Raw genomic sequence first — 20,608 nt, 5'->3', positions numbered from 1 at the left:
ATGCCACAAAGGCAAGGCTTGCCATGTACCTCTTTACATCAACTACTGTGAAAAGAAATAATGTTGTTTTCCAGGACCACTCTTCCCTTGATCTCCAGTTGCAGCAAAATTCCACCCATAAAGTAATTGATTAGGAGTAAGCCCTCTACATTCTGAGTAACTATCAAGTTCTCTGACTCCCTTTGTTTCCAGCATGTTCTTACGCGCATCAGCCTTTCTTCATTTACACCTCGCAAAAGTTACTCTAGTTTTACATAGTCATTTAAGATCCTGGTTCTGTTGAAACCAAGTGAGTTTGGCCGTTGATTTAATAGGACCAACATCCCTTTAGAGCCAGGGTAGTCAAAGTTTGTTCCCTAAGTCACATATATTGGATACCACCCTCATCTGCAGTATGGATATGTGGCTTGTTGGAGACTGCAAGTCCATCAGGAGTCAAATTGGAACCCATCCAGTTGACTGCTGGGAGTTGTTGTTTTCATGGGTCACAGCTCCGTATTAACAAGTAACATGGCCAGAGTTGTCTGCATTATATTAAAACCAATAGGTGTCCTTTGGTTCCTGGTAAATTACCAGAGGGCAGAGTTCGGTGACCCCTGATTTAGAGATATTAGTCACCCTTTAATGCATGTGCATAAATCCCCTTGACATTTCTAAATGTTATTTGCACGCACTGAAGAGAAATAATAGATCCTTAAATTATAAGTTTTATCTCCTCTAAAGCTAAACTTGAGAAACCATTCAGTACTCGGAAAGTTATATGCATTGTTTGTTTTGTTATATGACTTTGTCACCCCTTCCTGGACTTCTTTCCAGGTCCCAGGATGACACACACACAAATAAAATCACACCAATATTTTAAAACAGCGAGAGAGGCAACTTCAGAGATCAAAGCCGGTTTATGACAGACTGAGTTTATGAACTCATAAATTCATTTAGAAAGATTTATTTTTATGTATTCAACTTATTATGTAAGGATTTCTGAGGGTAGTAAACTCTGCATAGTTGGCAATTACAGCTAATGCTAAGCAGATGGAGTTAAAAACTTCTGAATCAGAGGTGGATGGATATGTTTGTGACATGGGAAAATATACCTACTGTAAATGATTGATATATTCCTTTTTAAGTAGAGAAACAGAGGAATTATTTTCATATTTTCACGTACATAGCCACCAATAGACAAGATGTATGTCTGGCTGAAAGGTGACTTGCAAAGGGAAAACCAGTTGGGGTTTTTCACTTTTTTGCTTATTTATGATGCATAAAGGCCTGAAAATTAAGTTTTATTCAAACCTAAATCTCTGTTTGGTTGATTGGTTTTTGCTAATAACTATTTAACTAGAATACTTTTGTTGGGATTTAACTCCTCCATCCCTTCAGTTAAGGGCTGAGGGCCTGATCCAATTCCATTCAAGTCAAAGGTAGTCTTTTCATTGGCTATAATGAAAGCTGGATCAGGCCTTGAGAGAGCTGCCCATATGAGACTCTACCCTCCCTCCACGGGTCCTCTAGCAAAAGCAGGGAATAACAGATTTGATATTCTCTATATTTCTATCGTAAAAAATTAGTGGAGCATAATCTTTTTTATTAAAAGAAGAAGAAAGACAAAATCTGTTGAGCATTTTAAATATGTTTTAAAATATGGTTTTTAAAACATTTTGTTCCTTTATAAATCTCCTGAAGAATACTTATAAGGCTCCAGTGGAGCATGCTCATCCTTGGTAATTCTTAGAGTTCATACTGAGTTTTATACAGCTCACATGAGGTGGATTGCAGCTCAGATGGACATACCCAGCCAACTTACCTAGTTAGTTAGCTCAGGTGCAGGTACTGGAGCAGTACAGGATTCATGGTGGAATGTACAAGGCCACTTGGAACCCAGGGCAATTACTCAGATGGCCAGCCCACACTGGAATCGTGCTGCCGTGTGTCACTGCGCCTGTGCCCAAGTTAGCTAGATTATAGCTGGCTCGAGGATGTCTCCATGAACTGCAGTCACACACCATGTTTTTGGCATTGACATGCCTTCAGATTGCCACTAATTGCTGTGTTTTTAATGCCCTTTTGAAGGAAAGAAAAAAATTAGATTTTTAATTTGATGGTCCTTTAGACTTTGTCTACACTACCACATAGAGGTGAGGGTTGCTAAAAATGGCTGCTGTTGAACTAGCACTGACTAGTTACTCCTTGTCTACACATGCAGCTGACCCATGATTGGCACCTGCTTATGTGAAACCATTGTCAGTGGCCGTGATACTTTGTCTGGTAACAAGGCCTTACTGTGAAATAGAGGGAGAAAGATAACTTCACAGGAGACACATTGCTCCCTTAAGTGCTATAGTTTTTATACTCCCCTTTTCACTCCTTCCTTCTGCTGTTTGTTTGTTTTCTGGGGGAGGAGGGCGGGGGGGAAGAATGGGTGTTTTCCCTTCAGCTGTCATTTGTTCATTTGGTTCCATTTCTCATCTCTGACCACTTTCCATGATTCATTTTCAGTTCAATGCGAGTTCTGGGGGATGGTATAAGGAAGCCTCCCATTCATAGGAGAAGGTACAGAGCCAACTAACTTGACTAACCATTTTGCATTTGAATGTCTACTAACTTCATACTCTCATGTTAGTTAATCCAGTTTAGATTCAGTACTTCTCGGAACATTTGTCTGATACAGAGAGACACATCCAATTTCATCCCTCTCACCCTTAGCCTGACACAGCCCCGTTTTTACAACCTTCAGTGCAAGCTGCAAAGTCATTCTTTCTAGGGCTTCTAGTTGAGGGGGTGGGTTGAAGGGTATTGGACGTTGTGGATTGGAAGCATCCAACAAAATAATAAAATATTATATTATTATAAAAATTATTATATTATAATAAAAGATTATATTATAAAAATTATTATTAAAATATATTTAGGACTGGAGGTTGAATTTAAATGGGCAAGTAATTGTTTATTTGTCTGTTCACTTTAATTATTCTTTAAAATATATCAAAATCCCTAGATCTCCAGGATAGGCACATAGGAACATATTTGAAACTAGTACAAAGGATACATAATACACTTGTTACACCTGTAGCAGCTGATTTGGTTAATTTTAACTTTCTGGGGGTTTTTCTTTAACTCTGCCTCTTAAAAGCTGGAAAATGAGCATGACTTTCAAACCCATTTTTGTCCCTTTCTATCTGGCAAACATTTATGATTTCTTATCCTCCCCATACATATTTATTTATATGTATAAATAAAATAAGGACAAGGCAAACTTACCCCTGTTTCGCTGTCGAAGCGTTAGCATGATTAGTTTATGTGGGTAGCAATGTTCACAGCTCAGGAAAGAGCTTTTTTAAAAAAACTGAGCGCTAGTTCTACACAAGCCCTGTGTAGGCCCTACAAAAATTGTTGTTACTGTTACTGTTAGATTTCTTGGAGGTGCAGTAGGGGACCCTTCCTTTGCCCTCCATGGCCCCAGTTTTATGGGGAGTTTTGTTGTTTTTGGCCACCCCCCAGGCCCGTTAATTCCTTTGGTGTACCCACTTCTCTGACATTTTACTTATGATTGTGTCATTGTTTTGACTGGAGAGACTAAGTACCTGCTGTGTTGGTTCACTTCATGTGCCATGACGCTCGATCTGCTACTGCCACAGAGCATGGCTCTCTTGTGTACAGTAGTTTCCCAAGGCCTTGTCTATAGTAAACGGGCTCAGCAAAATATTCCCACTAGTGCTATAACTGGTTCGGTTGCACCGGTGAGCATTTTTTTCTACAAGATCTTTGGTTCTCTTCCTAGCTGTGTAGAGTGAAGCGTTAGCCCTTGACAAGCCTTTGACGTGGCCTTTGACCTTGACTCTTAGCTCCACAGAAGCACGCGCTCTCACGCCTTGCTGTAACATGCAGAAACCTAAATTCTCAAGCACGGCCTCAAGGAATTAGTGCTCTATGTGCCTTCTACAGTATCCTCCTACAGTGCAACACAGACTGCACAGGCCTCAGTGAAGTATTTAGCATATCTAATTATGATTTCATAGCCTCTGAGAAGAGCAAGTGAAGGGGGAAATGGTGAGATTTCCTCTGTGATTCCCCTTGAGGCTCTCAACCCAGTATCTCTTCATGCTTGCTCACACCTACTGATATCCTTATTATCTTCATTAATATACTAGACTTCAGGTTATTGATACACCCACCTTTAATGAAACGCTGTATACTCCATGCTGCTCAGACTCCACTCTGCTCTGTACTTTGTAAGGTGGCATTCAAGGATTGCCTTGTGAGCATATGCATGCTAACTGCTTTTTAACCAGTTGCACGGTGATATCCACCTGACTTCTACAGAGGAGCTTTGGGTCCCTATGCAAATCATAAAGAGAATGCGTTTCAAGTTGGCCACTTAATATCACTGCTTACCTTTGCAATTTAGGTCAGATTCTTTAGTCAATATACTCTCATTCTATCTTTTTACCACTGCCCCAGCCCTGTTGATACCCTACAAGCTAGTGCTGGAGAGAAGACAATGGCACAGCCTCAAACTAATTCCAGTCTGTAGCTGGTCACACAAATGGCTCTTCCCTCTTCACCCTCCACACCCCCCCCCCAACCTTCTGCCAAGGGTTTGTATATATTGTATGACGAGCCACTGTCTTCACTTTTGCGTAGTGTTGCCAATTGATTGTGGGTGGCTCACCAGCAGGATTATAATTCTATATGTCTGTGTTTTCCACAGCTTTTGCCAAGAATTTTTATTCCTCTCTGGGACCTTCTGCCATTTTCTCCAAGCCTCCTACTCCTTCATCTCTCAGTTATAGAGTTTCTGCCCTGCAGTTTTGTCGCCACACTATAAAATTAATATAGTTAAGAAATATATGTATGTAGAGAGATTTTATATATATACACACAGATCTACAGAACTGTCTGCTGTAGGTCAGTTTTCATTGTGAAGGAAATTGGATACACTCTCCTTCCCCCACCTCACCCCCACAATACACACACAGCTGCACGAGTATGTTGAACCTTTGTCTTAAGGGACACACAGGTCATCTATGGGTGTCAGCAGACTCTGAAGGTGAGAGCAGCCATGGAGCTGTAAATGATGTGAGGTAATCGTAGTATACGTACACTGTATGTACACTCATAGTATACAATACACTGACTCCCTTTGTGACCTTGAGCAAGTGTCTTATCCCCTTTGTTTCAGATTCTCCATCTGTAAAATGGAGATACTTCCTTATCCTGCAGTGGTTTACTTAGCTGCTGATTATAATGCACTTTAAAGGTTGTGCTTGTTACAGCAAGGTAATTGTTCATAATGGATCTTTATGGTAATATTTTGGAAGCCATCAGAAAAGATATTCTCTCTATATCTGACAGCCTGCAGAGCACAGGAGCTTCACGAACAGATGCGTCATGGCTAGGGCCCTAACAAATTTACGGTCCATTTTGGTCAATTTCACGGTCATAGGAATTTAAAAAATTGTAAATTTCATTATGTCAGATACTTAAATGTGAAATTTCACTGTGTTGTAATTGTAGGGCTCCTAAGCCAAAAAGGAGTTGTGGGGGTGGGTTGCAAGATTATTGTGGTGGGGGGTGCGGTACGGCTACCTTTTCTTCTGTGCTGCTGCCGGCGGCAGCGCTGCCTTCAGAGCTGGGCAGCTGGAGCGCGGCGGCTGCTCGCCAGGAGCCCCGCTCTGAAGGCAGAGCCGCCGCCAGCAGCCGTGCAGAAGTACAGGTGACGTGGTGTGATATTGCCGCCCTTCCTTCTGCGCTGCTGCCTTCAGAGCTGGGCTCCTTCCTGGCCGACAGCCGACGCTCTCCGGCCACCCCGCTCTGAAGGCAGTGCAGAAGTAAGGGTGGCAATACTGCGGCCCCCGCCACCACCCCTACAATAACCTTGTGACCCACCCACCCCCACAACTGTCTTTTGGGACAGGACCCCCAATTTGAGAAACGCTGGTCTCCCCCTGTGAAATCTGTATAGTATAGGGTAAAAGTACACAAAAGACCAGATTTCACAGTCCATGAAGTGTGAATTTGATAGGGTTCTAATTAGGACCCAATCGGCAACCTCAATATGAAACTACTTGGATTCCTGGACAAACTGCTGCTGGATACCCTCAGACTAAATACCATGGGTTCTTCAGTTAACTGTTCTTACTTATTTATTCATTTAAGTTCCTTGGCCCCGTTTCTGAGTACTTCCAGTTTTGCTTGGAGCGCTGGAACGGAGGAGGGACAAGAGAAAGATGGCTTTATGCCTCCATGCACTCCCTGTATTGTGGGGCTGCCAATCTGGTACCTTTCACCCACCATTAATTAACATACAATGTAAAAATCTTTCTAAAATTAAATAAGTTTAACCGAGTCCTGAAGCATTCCCTTTCTGTGACAATCCAGTAACTGCAGTCCTTTTCCTTTGTCTGCCTTTGATATCCCCAGTTTGAGCTGGTGTCCCTCTGGAGTACAGTACATTACCATGGGTGCTGACTTTAATTGTAGAAGGTATGGTATAAATAAATGTGCAACAGCAAAGGGGCATTGCAAACACAGTGTTGTCAGCTCTTTGTGTGGTAGTCTGTTTCTCTGCTGCTCTGGCTGGAATGCGCTTGTGTCCATTTGCTTTGCTGTTCCCCCCGAGTCATGTTTGGTGTTGGGTCCTCTAGAGAGTGAAGTACTCTCTGCTAGTCTTGAGTGTGAGAGAAGCTGCATTATTCACCTGGAGCTGCTTTTTTTCTGTGATGATTTTTAGGCGCATCTTTCCATATAATCAGAGCAATGAAAGTGACAGCAAAAGAATCTAAGCCAGAGTTAATGAGATACAGTTATGTTCTCCTCCAGACTGACTGATATTTTATAGGCATTTAAATTCATACAGACTGCTTCTAGTACAATTAGAGTTCTTTTTGCTCTCTCTTGAGCAGAGAAGCTAATCATTTAAACCTCTCTAGAACAAAATCTGTTAACCACAGATTTGGTTTTCCCAGGCACTTAAAACTTGTGTGTCCTGCAGAAAGTCCAAAGTCAGAATTAATTATCACAGGACAGATCCTCAACAGAGGTACATTGGCAGAGCTTCAGCTCTGGACCCAGATTTATTTTTGCCTCCAACAATTAAAGGATAGAATTCTAACTGTATTTTCTGGAAGCTAGATACCTCTGAAGTTTGAAATACAGATCATTTACTTTAGAACACTGATTTGAATGTGATCCAAATACAGTAGGTAAAAACCACAGATCATTATCAGCAGATGACTATTTGATGGCATGTCTGAAGTGAGTTGCTGTTCTTAGCCCTGTTATTAGAAGATAGATGTCAAGATCACAGCAAACTACCACCATGATTTTGGGCTGGAAGAATAAAAGCCTGTCCTCCCTAGATAATAGGAGTGGGACAGATTTCCCCTTGCAGATGTTTGGGAGTAAACTTTACAATGCATGCTATAGCTAAACACAATGCAATTAAAGGCTTTTGTGAATTGATAAAATTGCAGATTTCATGATTTGTCTCCCCTCTCATTTACTAACCTGAAAAAAATCTTTGGAAGCCAGATGTCTGAGTCTTCTGATTTAAGATTTACTTCAGCTTTTGCTTTCAAGATGATACATGTTTGTCAACCACCAGCTCCTCCAGGGATATGTAGAATACTAGTATCCATTTGGTGTCTACATGGATTTAAAGCTCCACTGGATGTGTAAATAATCTGTACATTACAAAGTATTTTTCTTTCCTTTTAACACGTTTTGAATGTTAACTCAGTAGTGAGTTAGATTTAATGATTAACCTTGAGTCCAAGTGTGTTGTACATATTAAGTGTTTTCTGTAAAACACGTGCCCCTCATCTAACCACAGCAAATTGTCATATAATATATGATGCATATAGAGGACAATCAAAAACATAAAAGTGTCACGGTAATTGACATCTTGTCTTCAGGCACTCATGGGTCATTAAATAGCAATTGATCTAACTCCAAAGTTTGAAAAAAGACGTGTTTTGAAATGCTAAGGTTATATAGCAGGATCCTATCTGAAAGATGTCAGGAGATGCGCTGGAACTAATTTGTTCATCTTTCACCTTTAGAAACGGGTTGAAATCCTCATTCATGTCAAAAATGAAAATGTGTGTATTGGTGTCATCTTTAGTTCCTACTGTATATTGGACCATAACAAAAGCTACCTTTCTCAGGGAAGGCCCTGGATCAGAATAGCAGAGTTTGCTGCACATGAGAATTGAGCTTCAGGGATAGAGCTCTGTTGGGGATCTAAGACTGGCATAGTTGGGGTAGGGTGACCCATATAGCAAGTGTGAAAAATTGGGACGGGGGTGGTGGGGTAATAGGAGCCTATATAAGAAAAAGCCCCAAATATCGGGACTGTCCCTATAAAATCCGGACATCTTGTCACCCTACTGGGGGCACTGCAGGTCAGGAATGAGGTGACTCTATAGATCTGTAGGCTGACCCAGGCCTGGAATTGCAAGGGATGCTGCAGGTCAGGATTGAGGTGCTGGATACAGTGCTTTTGATAGAACAGTGAGGCTGGGAAGATAATGTAATGTGTGGTGGCAGGGAATGGAGGTTGGCGTTGCAGGCGAGAATTGAGCTACGCTAGCATGGCTCTTCGTAGGGAAAACTTGTATATCAGCAGCCGTCACTGTGGCTGAGTCTGGCCAACTCTTTCATAAGCACCAATGTTGCAGACAAATGCTTTTTGTTTTGTTTTAAGTGATCTTGTCTGACTCAGTTGGATAACCTAGCTGCAGAGGCAAAAGCTGAAATGTGATTCATTGGCCGATGGAGACTGTACTTATTTAATACTTAGATTTTGGTACTGATGCCCTGCTTTCTGCCAAAGCCTTGTACAGTGGCAAATGCTAAGCAGCATCAAGGAACATCTCTGCGAAGAAGAGTTGTACACATTCAATATATTGCTGTCTATAAACCAATAGCTTCATAGGTGTAATAGGATAGAGAATATTTCAGCATAGAACATCTGTTCAGGGCAAATAGCATCAGGATATACCAGCTATGTCTAGCTTAAATTGAACCACATCCAGTATATCTTTTAAAGCTGAGAAAATGGAATGAGTGGAAATAAGCACACCTAAAAAAGCTCCCAGTATTTCTTTTGCACTGTTCAAGAGAGGGAGAAGGAGTCCAATAACACAGAAATGTATTGGTCCATTATTCTCACACAACCATTTGCCTGAGTGTACCAAGATACTGCTGTCTGCAGTGAAAGGGATATAATTATTAAATCACACCACAAGCAGCTACCTGCACTAGGTCACGTATATTACTCAAGGAAGTAACACAAACTGAGGGAATAATATGTTTTTCACTCCACGGAGAATGTCGAGGTTGCATCCTCTTTGAATTAGAACGTGGCTCATGCACAGATTGTATATTAAAGCATTAAGAATTTTCAGGGTCTAACCTCTCTGATTTTTCTTCAGTTACAGCCTAGAAGGCCTTGCAGGAGACTCTGATGATAACAAGAAGCCCTCCTCAAATTTAGAGACTTCCTCTTTGAGTTCCAAAGACCTCAGGCGAAGTCCACTTGCTAATGATGAACGTGGCTCCTTGGTCTCACTCACTGAAGAGGAAGTAGAATCTGAGCAGGGGGAAATCAGAGGGTTTGACCATCAGGTAAAGCTGTACTTTTTCTTATTGTTGAGTTTTCATAAAACTCTAAATCAAAGTCTCCCAAACTTTGCCCAAGTGAGGGTCTCCTTTGCATGCATAATACAGAGATATTTTCATCTTTAATGTAGAGATATGTCTGGCAAAGGCTAAAAGATGCATCACTCCCACTTGATCAAAGCAGACTTGTTACTCAGCTATAGAAGCAGCATGGTTAGACCCTAGGACAGGGAACAAGCAACTCCTGAGTTCTCTGCTACTGACTGGATGGTCTTGGAAAAGTCACTTTGCTTCTGTAAAATAGATTTAATAACACTTCTCCCATAGTGGTGTTATGAGCTTTAAAAAAATGAATGTTTGTGTGGCACTTTGAAGATGTGAAGCATATATAAGTACTACATATTATTTTATCTGTTAAGTTTTTTAGGTTTATACCTATAATGTAGAAGAAAATGAGGACCTTTCTCTTTCATGATAACCCGTATTCTGATTTTTTTTAATGGTCTCACCCTACTGTTACAAGCAGCAACTAAATGCAATATCACAGATGGAGAATTATGCAAATTTAGGTTCACCTTCTTGGAGAGGAGGTAGATGGGGATGATTTAATCTGGAGAGATGGGCCTGTGTTTTGTGGACATGTATCTTCAATCTGTTTTATTAAAAAGGCAAATATATTAAATGCATTGAATATCTGAAAGCCACACTTCCTCCCTAATACTTCTCTGGGCAGACACAAAAGAACTGGGGGTTATTCAGCTGCTCCTGTTTAACTGCCAGAGAAGGTCTTTGTTGACTGATCCTGGCACATTGATTTTCTGTGACATCTTCATGAGTCTCACACAGAGGAAATTGGTGTTGCTTGGTGCATCTGTCAGTTGAGCATCAAAGTGTTGTTGAAAGTGGCATTTGAGGCACAGCCTAAGTAAATCCTTACTTCCCAAGGTGAATGGATTAACCAGGGCTCGTGAGAACTGATCTGTGAGAGCTGGCATTACGATGTGGGATTGTATCTCTTAGCCATTGTTTTGATGAATGGTATTCATTGAAAGTCCATCGTTACAGCTACATACCCTCCGTGTCAGACTCTTGCCATTTTGTACTGACAGCTGGTGTGTAACCTTGATTTGTGTGTTCCCAATTAATAGGCTAAGGATAAGAAATAGAACCAAACTGAACTCTTTAAGGTTCAAGCTTCTGGGGCAGTAACAGATTATTTCACGTAATGGAGGACTGTGAATGACACAATGAGGGATGGAATTAAAGACTTTACTTAAAATAAAATAATTAGTTAAAGCAGACAGGCATTACAGGGTAACCATACAGTGCATTTATACCCACATTCCAGGATAAAATGGTACATCCAGGATGATCAGTCCTGAGATGAGAAGATTGAGTATATCATCATTTCTCTCTCTGGTACCCCAAATTAGCATACTACTCTTTATATAATCAATTATAACACCCCTTAATTAATTAGCATTAGGTCTACCTTTTACTGTATTTACCATAATTAATATTTTCTGCTTTCTCATTGGTTGTTTAACATTACACATAATCTTTCTTAATATCTATGTAAATATCATTCCAATAACTATCAGTACAGATAGCATTCTTCCAAAACATTCACATTTTGTCTACAACACTTGTTAAAACTAGTTAAAACCAAAATCTGTTTACAACGCGGCCTAGGATTGTGTCCAAATTTATCTCTAACTTGCCTCTAAATTATCTCACTTTACTCACATTTTACTAGGCCTTATTATTATCAAGCCAAAATTTAAGGCCCAAAAGCATATTTTCTACTTATATTTCAGCACATTTCTATTTAACATAAGCAAATATCATCTACAGCTGGAGGGGTTGAAATCACAGCGGTATTTTCATTGGTCATCAGACAACAAACATACATTTTATTGGCTTGCCAGAGAGGGAAGCACCCTGTGCTTGCCTCTATTTTTGTTACATACTTACATTTGCAAAAAGAAAAGGAGTACTTGTGGTTAGAGACTAACCAATTTATTCTCTGAGGTGCCACAAGTACTCCTTTTCTTTTTGCAAATACAGACTAACATGGCTGTTACTCTGATACTTACATTTGTTTCCCATTTTTAAAGACGTTGCACTTCACTTTTACAATTCATGTGTGTTTTTGTCATGCTGCAATTCACCATTTTTGTGCCCTACCACCCTAGTTGGGCCCATCCCTTTGGGGAAGATATTCTTGAGTGTTTTAATGTTCCAGTGTTTAAAGGGATAGGCAACTAATACATTTAAACACTAGACTGTAGTCTGCAGTTGGGGTGAGGGCATTGCTTGGCATATCTGCTTAATAGAGGTTTTTTTTCTATCCCATAGACACGCCAAAGATCACAGCCACATGGATTTAGTTTCTGTACTTCTGCCACTTCTCCGCTGACCAAATCTATTTCGCTAATGACAATCACTCAACCAGGACTAGACAGTGAGTAAACATGACTTTCCATATGCAGTATTCATGTATCCCTTGCTAACTCCCCAAGATAGAATCCCCCCCAACTTTTTCTGTCTTTCTTTCTGTCTTATTACTTGAAGTAGAGGTACGCTTCTCTACTGCATTTAATTACAAAAAAGGGGCATCTCTCATTTTTAGACCCAAATTTACCACCTTGCATACATAGAATTATTTTACTCTGTTAACATAAATTATTGGTATCAGAACTGATGTTTCTTGAGTATATTATAAAAAACTGATTATGTTCATGATAAATCCTATATCCTTTTTGAATTTCTTCCTCTGCTGTTACTATAATGCTTCCTCATTTGAGGTATTTCTTTTCCGTATCTTGGAGAGTTGAGAGATGTAGAGATATAGAATTTGAATCATCTGTATCCTTCAGGCATAAGACTACTCTTAAGGCTGGAGAGGGAATGTCTTCATGATATTTGTTCTCTAAAGGAGTTTATTCATTAATATTCCTGTTACCCAAATCAACCTTTCTGTGCGTTGAAGGGCATAACTTCAAGTTGCATGCTTTGAGGAGAAGCAACAGATGCAGAAGTGAAATGTCAAAAGTCTGGGGTGCTTTTCTTAAGTTAATTTCAGTGAAAAGAATAAGTAGTTTGCAAAGTCTTCTTTATTCCAGATGTACTTGAGAAGATCACACACTTCTTCTCCTCACTAAGTGTTGGCCAGGCAGTATGTTTGGTCTGCTTTTATACAATTCCTCATTGGTTTTATGAGACCAGCTCTGAGCTTTTTCTCATTACTGAAATGCATATGATCTATGGTTGATTCTTCAGTCTTTACATATTGTGGATTACATTTTACTAAAAATAACCTGTCTGTTTTTGCCCCATTTGTCAAAATCATCCAAACAAAGTTAACAGTTACACCAGAGATTTGTTTGGCCTTACATTTATAAAAACCAATTCTGTCTCACCTAGATTCATCAATGGGCTCCTCCCCAGAATTCAGTGACAAAACAGCCGTTCAGTGGGATCATCACACCCAAAAGGACATGTTCCTAGCAAAAAGACACGCTTTAAAGTAGAGAGTTTTATTTCGTTTGGAAGCTTACAGGGAGAACCATACAGAGAGGGTGCCTTGTGACATTTTTAAGTTCAGTGCCCTCATTCTTCCATGATTAATAAGCATGTGGCTTAAAGGATGTGTCCCATAGCAACAGTAACCAAAACACCACGAAATCCATCCAATAAAAAAAACTACATCTTACTCTATATTATGTCATACCCTCTTTCCTCTTTTTGCTCAAGCCCTTCATTTTTTCTTTTAAGTAAACAGTTTGTTGGCATCATTTCCAGTTGCTAACCAAACACTCTAAATAGCACAGTCCCAAAAAAACAGACTTTTTTAGAGGACCAGAAAGCTTGGCAACCTAATGCTTTTCTCCCCATTACTTGGAAACTTTCTGTAGGGCTCACTGAGGAGATTGCATCAGGAGAAGACTTACACCACCTCACTTTCAAGTAAACTCCGACCCATTTCATAAAGAGGTTTCCCTCATAATGCACATTACGGGTACCAGTAAGACCTGAACTGGGAGCAGATAAACTTGGTCACAGATCCCTCCCTTTGTTTTTGTCTAATTAACGTCGGCCCAACCAGAGCACGCTATATATGCAGGGAATGAAAGTGGTAACTCAAACAGGAGGCTATGGAAATTGAATATTGTTAATCAAACCAGTTTCGGGTAGAATAGTAGGGTCAGTCTGATGGGCCAAATTATGGGCCTAAATTTTCAAGACTGTCTAACTTTCTGAGTGGCTAATTTGAGATACCTTAGAGAAGCCTGATTTACACTCAGCACTTTCTGAAAATCAGGTCCCTTTAAGATGTTTGAAGTTAGACAGCTAAAAAGTAAGGCATCCAAACTCATTAGTCATTTTGAAAATTTTTGTCATAAGGTCTGTTCGTAGCTCTGCCACTTATGAATGTGGAAACTTGGGCAAAACACTTCACCTTTCAGTGTCTCCATTTCATCATCATCATGGCAAATACCAAAGGGATGTAGCCTCCTTGTAGAACAAGTGCCACCCGGATCAGTCTTTAGCAAGGTCATCTTTAAAAGAGGCAGGATGATGATTCTTACCAGCCCAAGGGTGCATTGAGTCTTAGTGTTGGTGAAGTGCTTTTGTGCCTTTTGTTGGAGGATCTCACGGTATAATACATAACTTCTATTGGATTTCCAAAACTGAACATCAATCCGTTCATTACTGCATACTTAGTTATACAAGAATAAATCTCAGTGATTTCATAGAAGTAAATAAAGTAAATAAAATCTAGAACAAGTTTAATTGTCCATGATTATTCTGTCCACTTGAATAATTTTATAAGAACCCAAGAACAGCCATACTGGGTGAGACCAAAGGTCCATCTAGCCTAGTATCCTGTCTTCCATCAGTGACCAATGCCAGGTTCCCCAGAGGGAATGAACAGAACAGGTGTTCATCGAGTGATCAATCCCCTATCGCCCATTCCCAGCTTCTGGCAAACAGAGGCTAGGGACACCATCCCTGTGCATCCTGGCTAATAGCCATTGATGGACCTAACCTCCATGAATGTATCTAGTTCTTTTTTGAACCCTGTTATAGTCTTGGCCTTCACAACATCCTCTGGCAGCGAGTTTCACAGGTTGACTGTGCATTGTCTGAAGAAATACTTCCTTTTGTTTGTTTTAAACATGCTGCCTATTGATGTCATTTGGTGACCTCTAGTTCTTGTGTTATACTAGATGATATAAAATAAAGTGTATCCCAAACACTACAAGGTGCCTGGATGGGAAGAAAACAGCTTGTTTTGCACAAAAGCTTTAAAAATAAAACCCAAATGGGTAAATGTTTGGGGGATTTTGGCCTGATTTTGGTCTCTGCATGTGCTTTGTCATGTGTTGGTTTGGGAGCTGGTTGTAGAGTTGCACTTCCTCTAATCCCTCCAGATCTGTTGTTCCTGCCGCATCCACACTATCCTGAAGGAGTTGGCTGATGTGCACTTAGCATTCACAAATGCTAATGCTGCAGCATTTTATATAATCAGAGAGTTCACAAGAGCTGTTGGCTGGAATATGCTGAAGGCTGCTCCCAATTTTGAATAACACATTTCCAGTGAGGAGAATTGTTACAAAGTCAGGAACTTCTAAAAATAAAAATAACTAAACTGAAGCAGGAACTAAGCCATGCCTGGGGAGCCTGTTCTCTCTACACTTAAAATATTGCGGCTCATCTTTGCTCTTCGAGAATAGTCTGACAAGATAGTAACCTAAAAAGGAGAAAAAATAATTATTCACCATCGTGGTTTTCAGAGCCAAGATGCAGGGAACATGAGCGATTTGTTTGTCCATCAGCAAGTTTAAGAGGATATGTGAATAAAACAAAAACTTAATTTTGTCTGCAAATGTCCCAGCTAAATGCCTTCCACTGGGAAATGCATCTCTGAGTGTTTTGCATTAAGCAGTACCATTGGTTCTTGAGTGTGTCACATGACCTTGACCAGTCCTTACCATGCGTGGGCATATTGTCCAGTGACAGAGAAAACACTGCGGGAGATTTTTCATCATGTTGCTTGTTTTGTCTGGGTAATCCTGTGCATTCTGAATTTCCATTTTGTCTTAAGGTACAGAACCAAAAATATACAAGAGACTCTTTATAAATGGTCAAAAAGACATTTGTGTTTTCTTCTCAGTTGTTTCTTTAAAACTGAAATTTGGTTCCTTAGCATTTGTTTCCTCTATTGTGCATGCAGGCATGCAAGTTTATGTGTGACAAAGGATTGCTCACAAGTTCTAGGATATATGTGCTGATTTGTTATTGTGGCGTTGCTCAGAAAGGCAGAATTTTGTTGTAGGCATTGCTGGTATGCTTAAGAAAATAAAGCATTAAAGCTTTTATTGTTTTGTGTGGAAAAGGCATGAAGACTCAAAAGAATTACAATGATTTTGAAGAAAGGTTTTTAAAAGACAGGTCAATTTTTCCCCCCACCAGTTGTTCCTGTAGGTAGCTAACTATGTTACCTCCCTATTTTCTTTAGTAACTTCTTGCAGCTAACTGCAGTATTCCAAATTGACGTGCTATCTTATGTCTGCTTGGTTGCTCTTTAAAGAAAAGGCTACTTTTGCATGACTCTAAATTGCACTGGAAAGCAATTCCTCTCCATAAATCTGTAAAACTATGCACGTTTCAAGTTGAGTATCAGTCTTCCCTCTTTCTCCTTTTTGCCTCTATTTTCATATATGGAAAATCCCTGTAGTGTTTAATAGAAAATAATAGTCACTCTACAGTACTTAATAGGGAATCATATCTGTGCTGTAGAATTCTGTAGTATGGCTAGAAACTTGCAGGATTTAATAGAGAATCATACTCATCCTACAGGTTCGTTAAGCGTAACTTTATAGAGTCCTACTAAATTGATATTGTTTTATCCCTATTAAATTCCATAGTTCTTTTCCATAAGAGCTATTATGCCTGATAGGACACAATGCCTCTATTTCAAGAAAACTACTCTCTTTAGCCAAAGATTAGATGGTCTCCTGCTATTAAGATACTTCTCTTAAAATACATTAATTTAAAAAGCAAGTGCAGTAGAATGCTCCTCCTCTGTGGAGATTTACGAGAGTACTGTAATATTCCGGGAGTCATTGGCCCTGGTTCCTAGGAAAAAAAACTGACCAGGAGAGAAACATTGTCATTTCACAAACTGCATTAAAATAAGAAAAAAGCAAAACATTTAAGTATGTGACAGAATTATACTTATGAGTTTTTGCTAGCTTCAGTCCTGTTACAGGGGTCCACATCACGAAATAATTTGGCGCCCTAGTTGGCAGACTCATTGAAGTTGGACTGAATAGGTCATAGAGATTCATCCTCCCTATAAGTAGTTCCTGTAGAAGATGAGGTATGCACTTCGAAAAGAACAGGAGAAGGAAGGCTGCTGCTGTGAATGCTATATTTGTTTGAAACATAAACTAGGGTGTTTAGCGCCTTTCACAAGCATAAAATTAACTGGATCTTTTAAGAGTGGCAATGGTGGCAACAACACTAAATAAATAAATAAATAAAGCCAACAGTTCAGCAACACTGTATGGCTATAATAGCACCCAGTGTGCCACTTTACTAGTATTTTGAGACATTAAAATGGATTCCCTGGCAATTATCCCAATAAGTTCAGTAGGTGCTATTTATTCTGGGATGTGTTAGGTGAATTTTACTGTATTTGGAAACATAATTGTTCAAATATATTATCCTGTTGAGCACTGCTACAAAAAGCTGCCAGTGAAAATAAGAGAAGCCTTGACCCCAAAGTTATGCATGGAATTAAACTTGCACCTTTTAAAATAAAAATGGAAACATGCTGAATTCTTTGCTGCCCATGCCTTTTCTGAAACCAGCTGCTCTGCAGACGTTTATTTTGCTTTCTTTTTAGTTTGCTTTTGGCTGCTTTCCTCTCCTTTTTATTATTAAATGCATTTTCATGCATGCTCTAACGTCTGCTGTTAACCCACTTCTCAGCCCAGAGACGGACTCGACCATCCGGACGAATCTCCTTCTCCTTCAACATCTCTCCGCTCATCCCTAAGTCTAAAATTCTCTTTTCTATTGGCTCTTCTTCCAGTGATGAGGAGGAGGAGGAGTTGGATAGTAAGTAATCATTTTACATGAACTGCAGCCATTATGGGTGGAGGTAAAGGAAAGATATTTCTGCTTTTTACACCTGGCTGTTTTAGCTTGTGAGCATTAAACTAATCTTTCCATTGCATGATGCCTAACAGCTTCACCTTCGCCATTGTGTCTAAATGCTTCAGTAACAGCAGAATGAAAGGATTCTAATCCAAAGTCTTTAATATTCCAACACCTTGACTTCTCAGCTAATTAGTTTTTGATGTGTTCACAATATTCTTCCTTTCTGACGCATCAAGGAGGCTTTATAAAGGTTGATTGTATCAGGTCAGTAAGTGTGGTGTACGTACTGCCATGAGAATGAGAAATACCGTTGTTGATCTTTCAAAAAAACTGTTGTATTGTGGTTTTTCCAGCATGCTGGGAATATCAGTAGAGATGGGACCCCAAACCATACGTGTGGATCTGAATGCTCATAAACTGCACTGGTGAGCGTTTGTCCGCTATGGGCATTTGCAGTCTGAGCATTGATTCAGAATAGAATTTCACACCTGCCCCTGTTATCTGGTGAGTTAAAAGCACACATCTGAGCCAAACATGTTCAAAATTTGGGAGTTCAAAATCTGGATCCAGATTTTCTGGTTGAGGCCACACCTGTAGTGTTTTTCCCTCCAGGACAAAGATGTCCATGCAATGATTTTGGTTTTTGGTTGGTTGACTGGGTTTTTTTATTATGGCTTACCCCTCTCATTGTAGTAAAAGGGACTGCTCCCCATCCAACCTAAAAAAAAAAATAGTCATCCTGCCAGAAGCCAGAGTGACCATTTAAAATCAGAATAGCTCAGACTGTCTTGTGTTTTTTCCCTCAACCATCCACTAATGACTAGTGAGCTTTAAAAATTGAGTTTATTACTGCCCCAGAACATAAAAATGTTCCATAAGCTGGGGGCTCATCACTTGGAAATGAGAGAGGAGGAGAAAGACCTGGTTGTATTAATCATCTGTAGGAAGACTGTGAGCCACCAATGTAATGCAGCCACAGAAAAAACAAATGCGCTCCTAGGATGTATCAAGTGAGCTATTTCCTGTAGAGATAGGGAAGTATTAATGCCATTGTATAAGGCACTGTTAAGACCTCATCTACAATACTATGTACAGTTCTGATCACCCTGTTGAAGAAATATGAGATCAGACTGGAACAGGTGCAGAGAAAAGGGCTACTAGGATGATAGGGGAATGGAGAGTCGATCTTACAAGACAAGACTAAAAAGAGGGTGGCTTGTTTAGCCTGTCAAAACAAAGGCTGAGTGGGGATACAGTTGCTCTATCTAAATACATTGGGGGTAAACATCGAAGTGGGATAGGAGCTATTGCAATGTTGGTACAAGAACAAATGGGTATAAATTGACCATGAATAAATGTAGCTGGAAATGAGAAGGTTTCAAACCATCATAGAAGTGAGGTTTTGGATCAATAGTAGTATAGGGTGCAAACTATCACACTGCTTTGAAGATAGAACTTGACACGTTTATAATCTGATTATATGATGGATTTGCCCGCGATAACAGGAGACTGGACTCAGTAACCCAGGAGGACCTATGTCCTGTGCTCCTACTTCCCTTGGTGTTTGTTGTAATCCCTCTCATTCAAACAGTTCTGTGATGGCTTTATATAAAGGTTGCTTTAACCACACGTATTTTTAGGTACAATAACCCTAGGCTTGTATTTTTTCTACCTCTCCAGGGCTCATATCTGACAGAGGAGATGGATGCATTTACTTTCAGATCAAGTGTGCATTCTAATTACCTTCCTCCAATATCTCCACACCCCAGCTTTCCTTTGGAATTAGCTGCAGTTAGTCTGACACAATCATATATTTAGATTGTTTTTTTTGTTTTTTGGACAAGTTGTAGATTTCAGGTGGGTAAATTATTACCTGACGAGCTGGTCTGTACGTTTTACACCAAGTTTAGTTGGTTGTGAGCAGGCTTTTGGAATTCTTTGGTCCCCTTAAATTTAATTACTACCTGTCTTAGGGCGCTGCAAGCTGCTTTCTGTCATTCAGGCATTCTCATTGGAATATGCCAATCCTGCAGCTTCTTCCTGTATCATGAAACTTATGAATTATTTTAAGTCCATCTACAATATGAAATTATTGTTGATGGTGAAGGTTCAGATGTTCAGATGAGCACCCAAAAGTTTGGCTGCTTATCCAGACTCATTGGAGTTCCACAGTGGGGCTGGAAATCTCACAAGAACAGATGTTTTCAGGTGCTATCCAGTCAGGGCACAGGTGAGATTTTCTTGCTGTTGCCCAGAACGTCCGCTTTTGGTTCCAGGCAGAGCCAGGAAGCACCGGGCTAGAGGGAATACAGAAAATATGGAGGGAGGAAAATCTCTCTGTCCATCCCTCTGTCTTTATGGCGAATATAACAGGTATCTGAATGCTGTCACACAGTCCTTTTTGAAAAAGTTTAGTTTTAGGTTTAGTAAAAACCAGTTTAGTTCAAAATTTGGGTTGGTTCTTATTTTTTCTGGGTCGGTTTGCACACCACTATCAGTGATTCTCTCTATTCAAGATAAAGTACCGGTTCACAATACGGGATGAACAGCCACTGAACAGTTGAAATGCCATGCAGCTCAGGGATTCTCAGAGATGCTGAAAACTGGATCATGAACAACAAATTATTGCAGCTCTTGCTTAAATGTTGCTTCATCCTACTTCTTCTGGTGACGGGATAGGATGGTAAAATACTTCATAGGTTTTATATGGAGTGTTTAAATTCAGTCAAGGAAGATGATTGTTAAATATAGAGAGAGTGAGCGAGCAAAGAGGCTTAACCTGTGTTGAAGAGCAGATTGAAGTTGATGTGAA

General features: G+C 39.9%; 1 protein-coding gene across 1 annotated transcript in view; it reads left to right on the top strand.

Annotated features, from left to right (window-relative positions):
• AKAP13 (A-kinase anchoring protein 13) overlaps positions 1-20,608 on the top strand; it is a 143,883-nt gene that overhangs the window by 65,011 nt on the left and 58,264 nt on the right. Inside the window, exons 6-9 of the mRNA XM_077828001.1 lie at positions 2,497-2,550; positions 6,421-6,483; positions 9,435-9,627; positions 11,980-12,085. Coding sequence (XP_077684127.1) covers positions 2,497-2,550; positions 6,421-6,483; positions 9,435-9,627; positions 11,980-12,085 — 416 coding nt within the window. The remainder of the gene's footprint in view (positions 1-2,496; positions 2,551-6,420; positions 6,484-9,434; positions 9,628-11,979; positions 12,086-20,608) is intronic.

Source organism: Eretmochelys imbricata, chromosome 10 (genome assembly GCF_965152235.1).
Source record: "Eretmochelys imbricata isolate rEreImb1 chromosome 10, rEreImb1.hap1, whole genome shotgun sequence".
In the NCBI taxonomy this organism is placed as follows: domain Eukaryota; kingdom Metazoa; phylum Chordata; order Testudines; family Cheloniidae; genus Eretmochelys; species Eretmochelys imbricata.
Note: the sequence above shows the minus strand (reverse complement) of the source record. Positions and strands in the feature narration are given on the sequence as shown.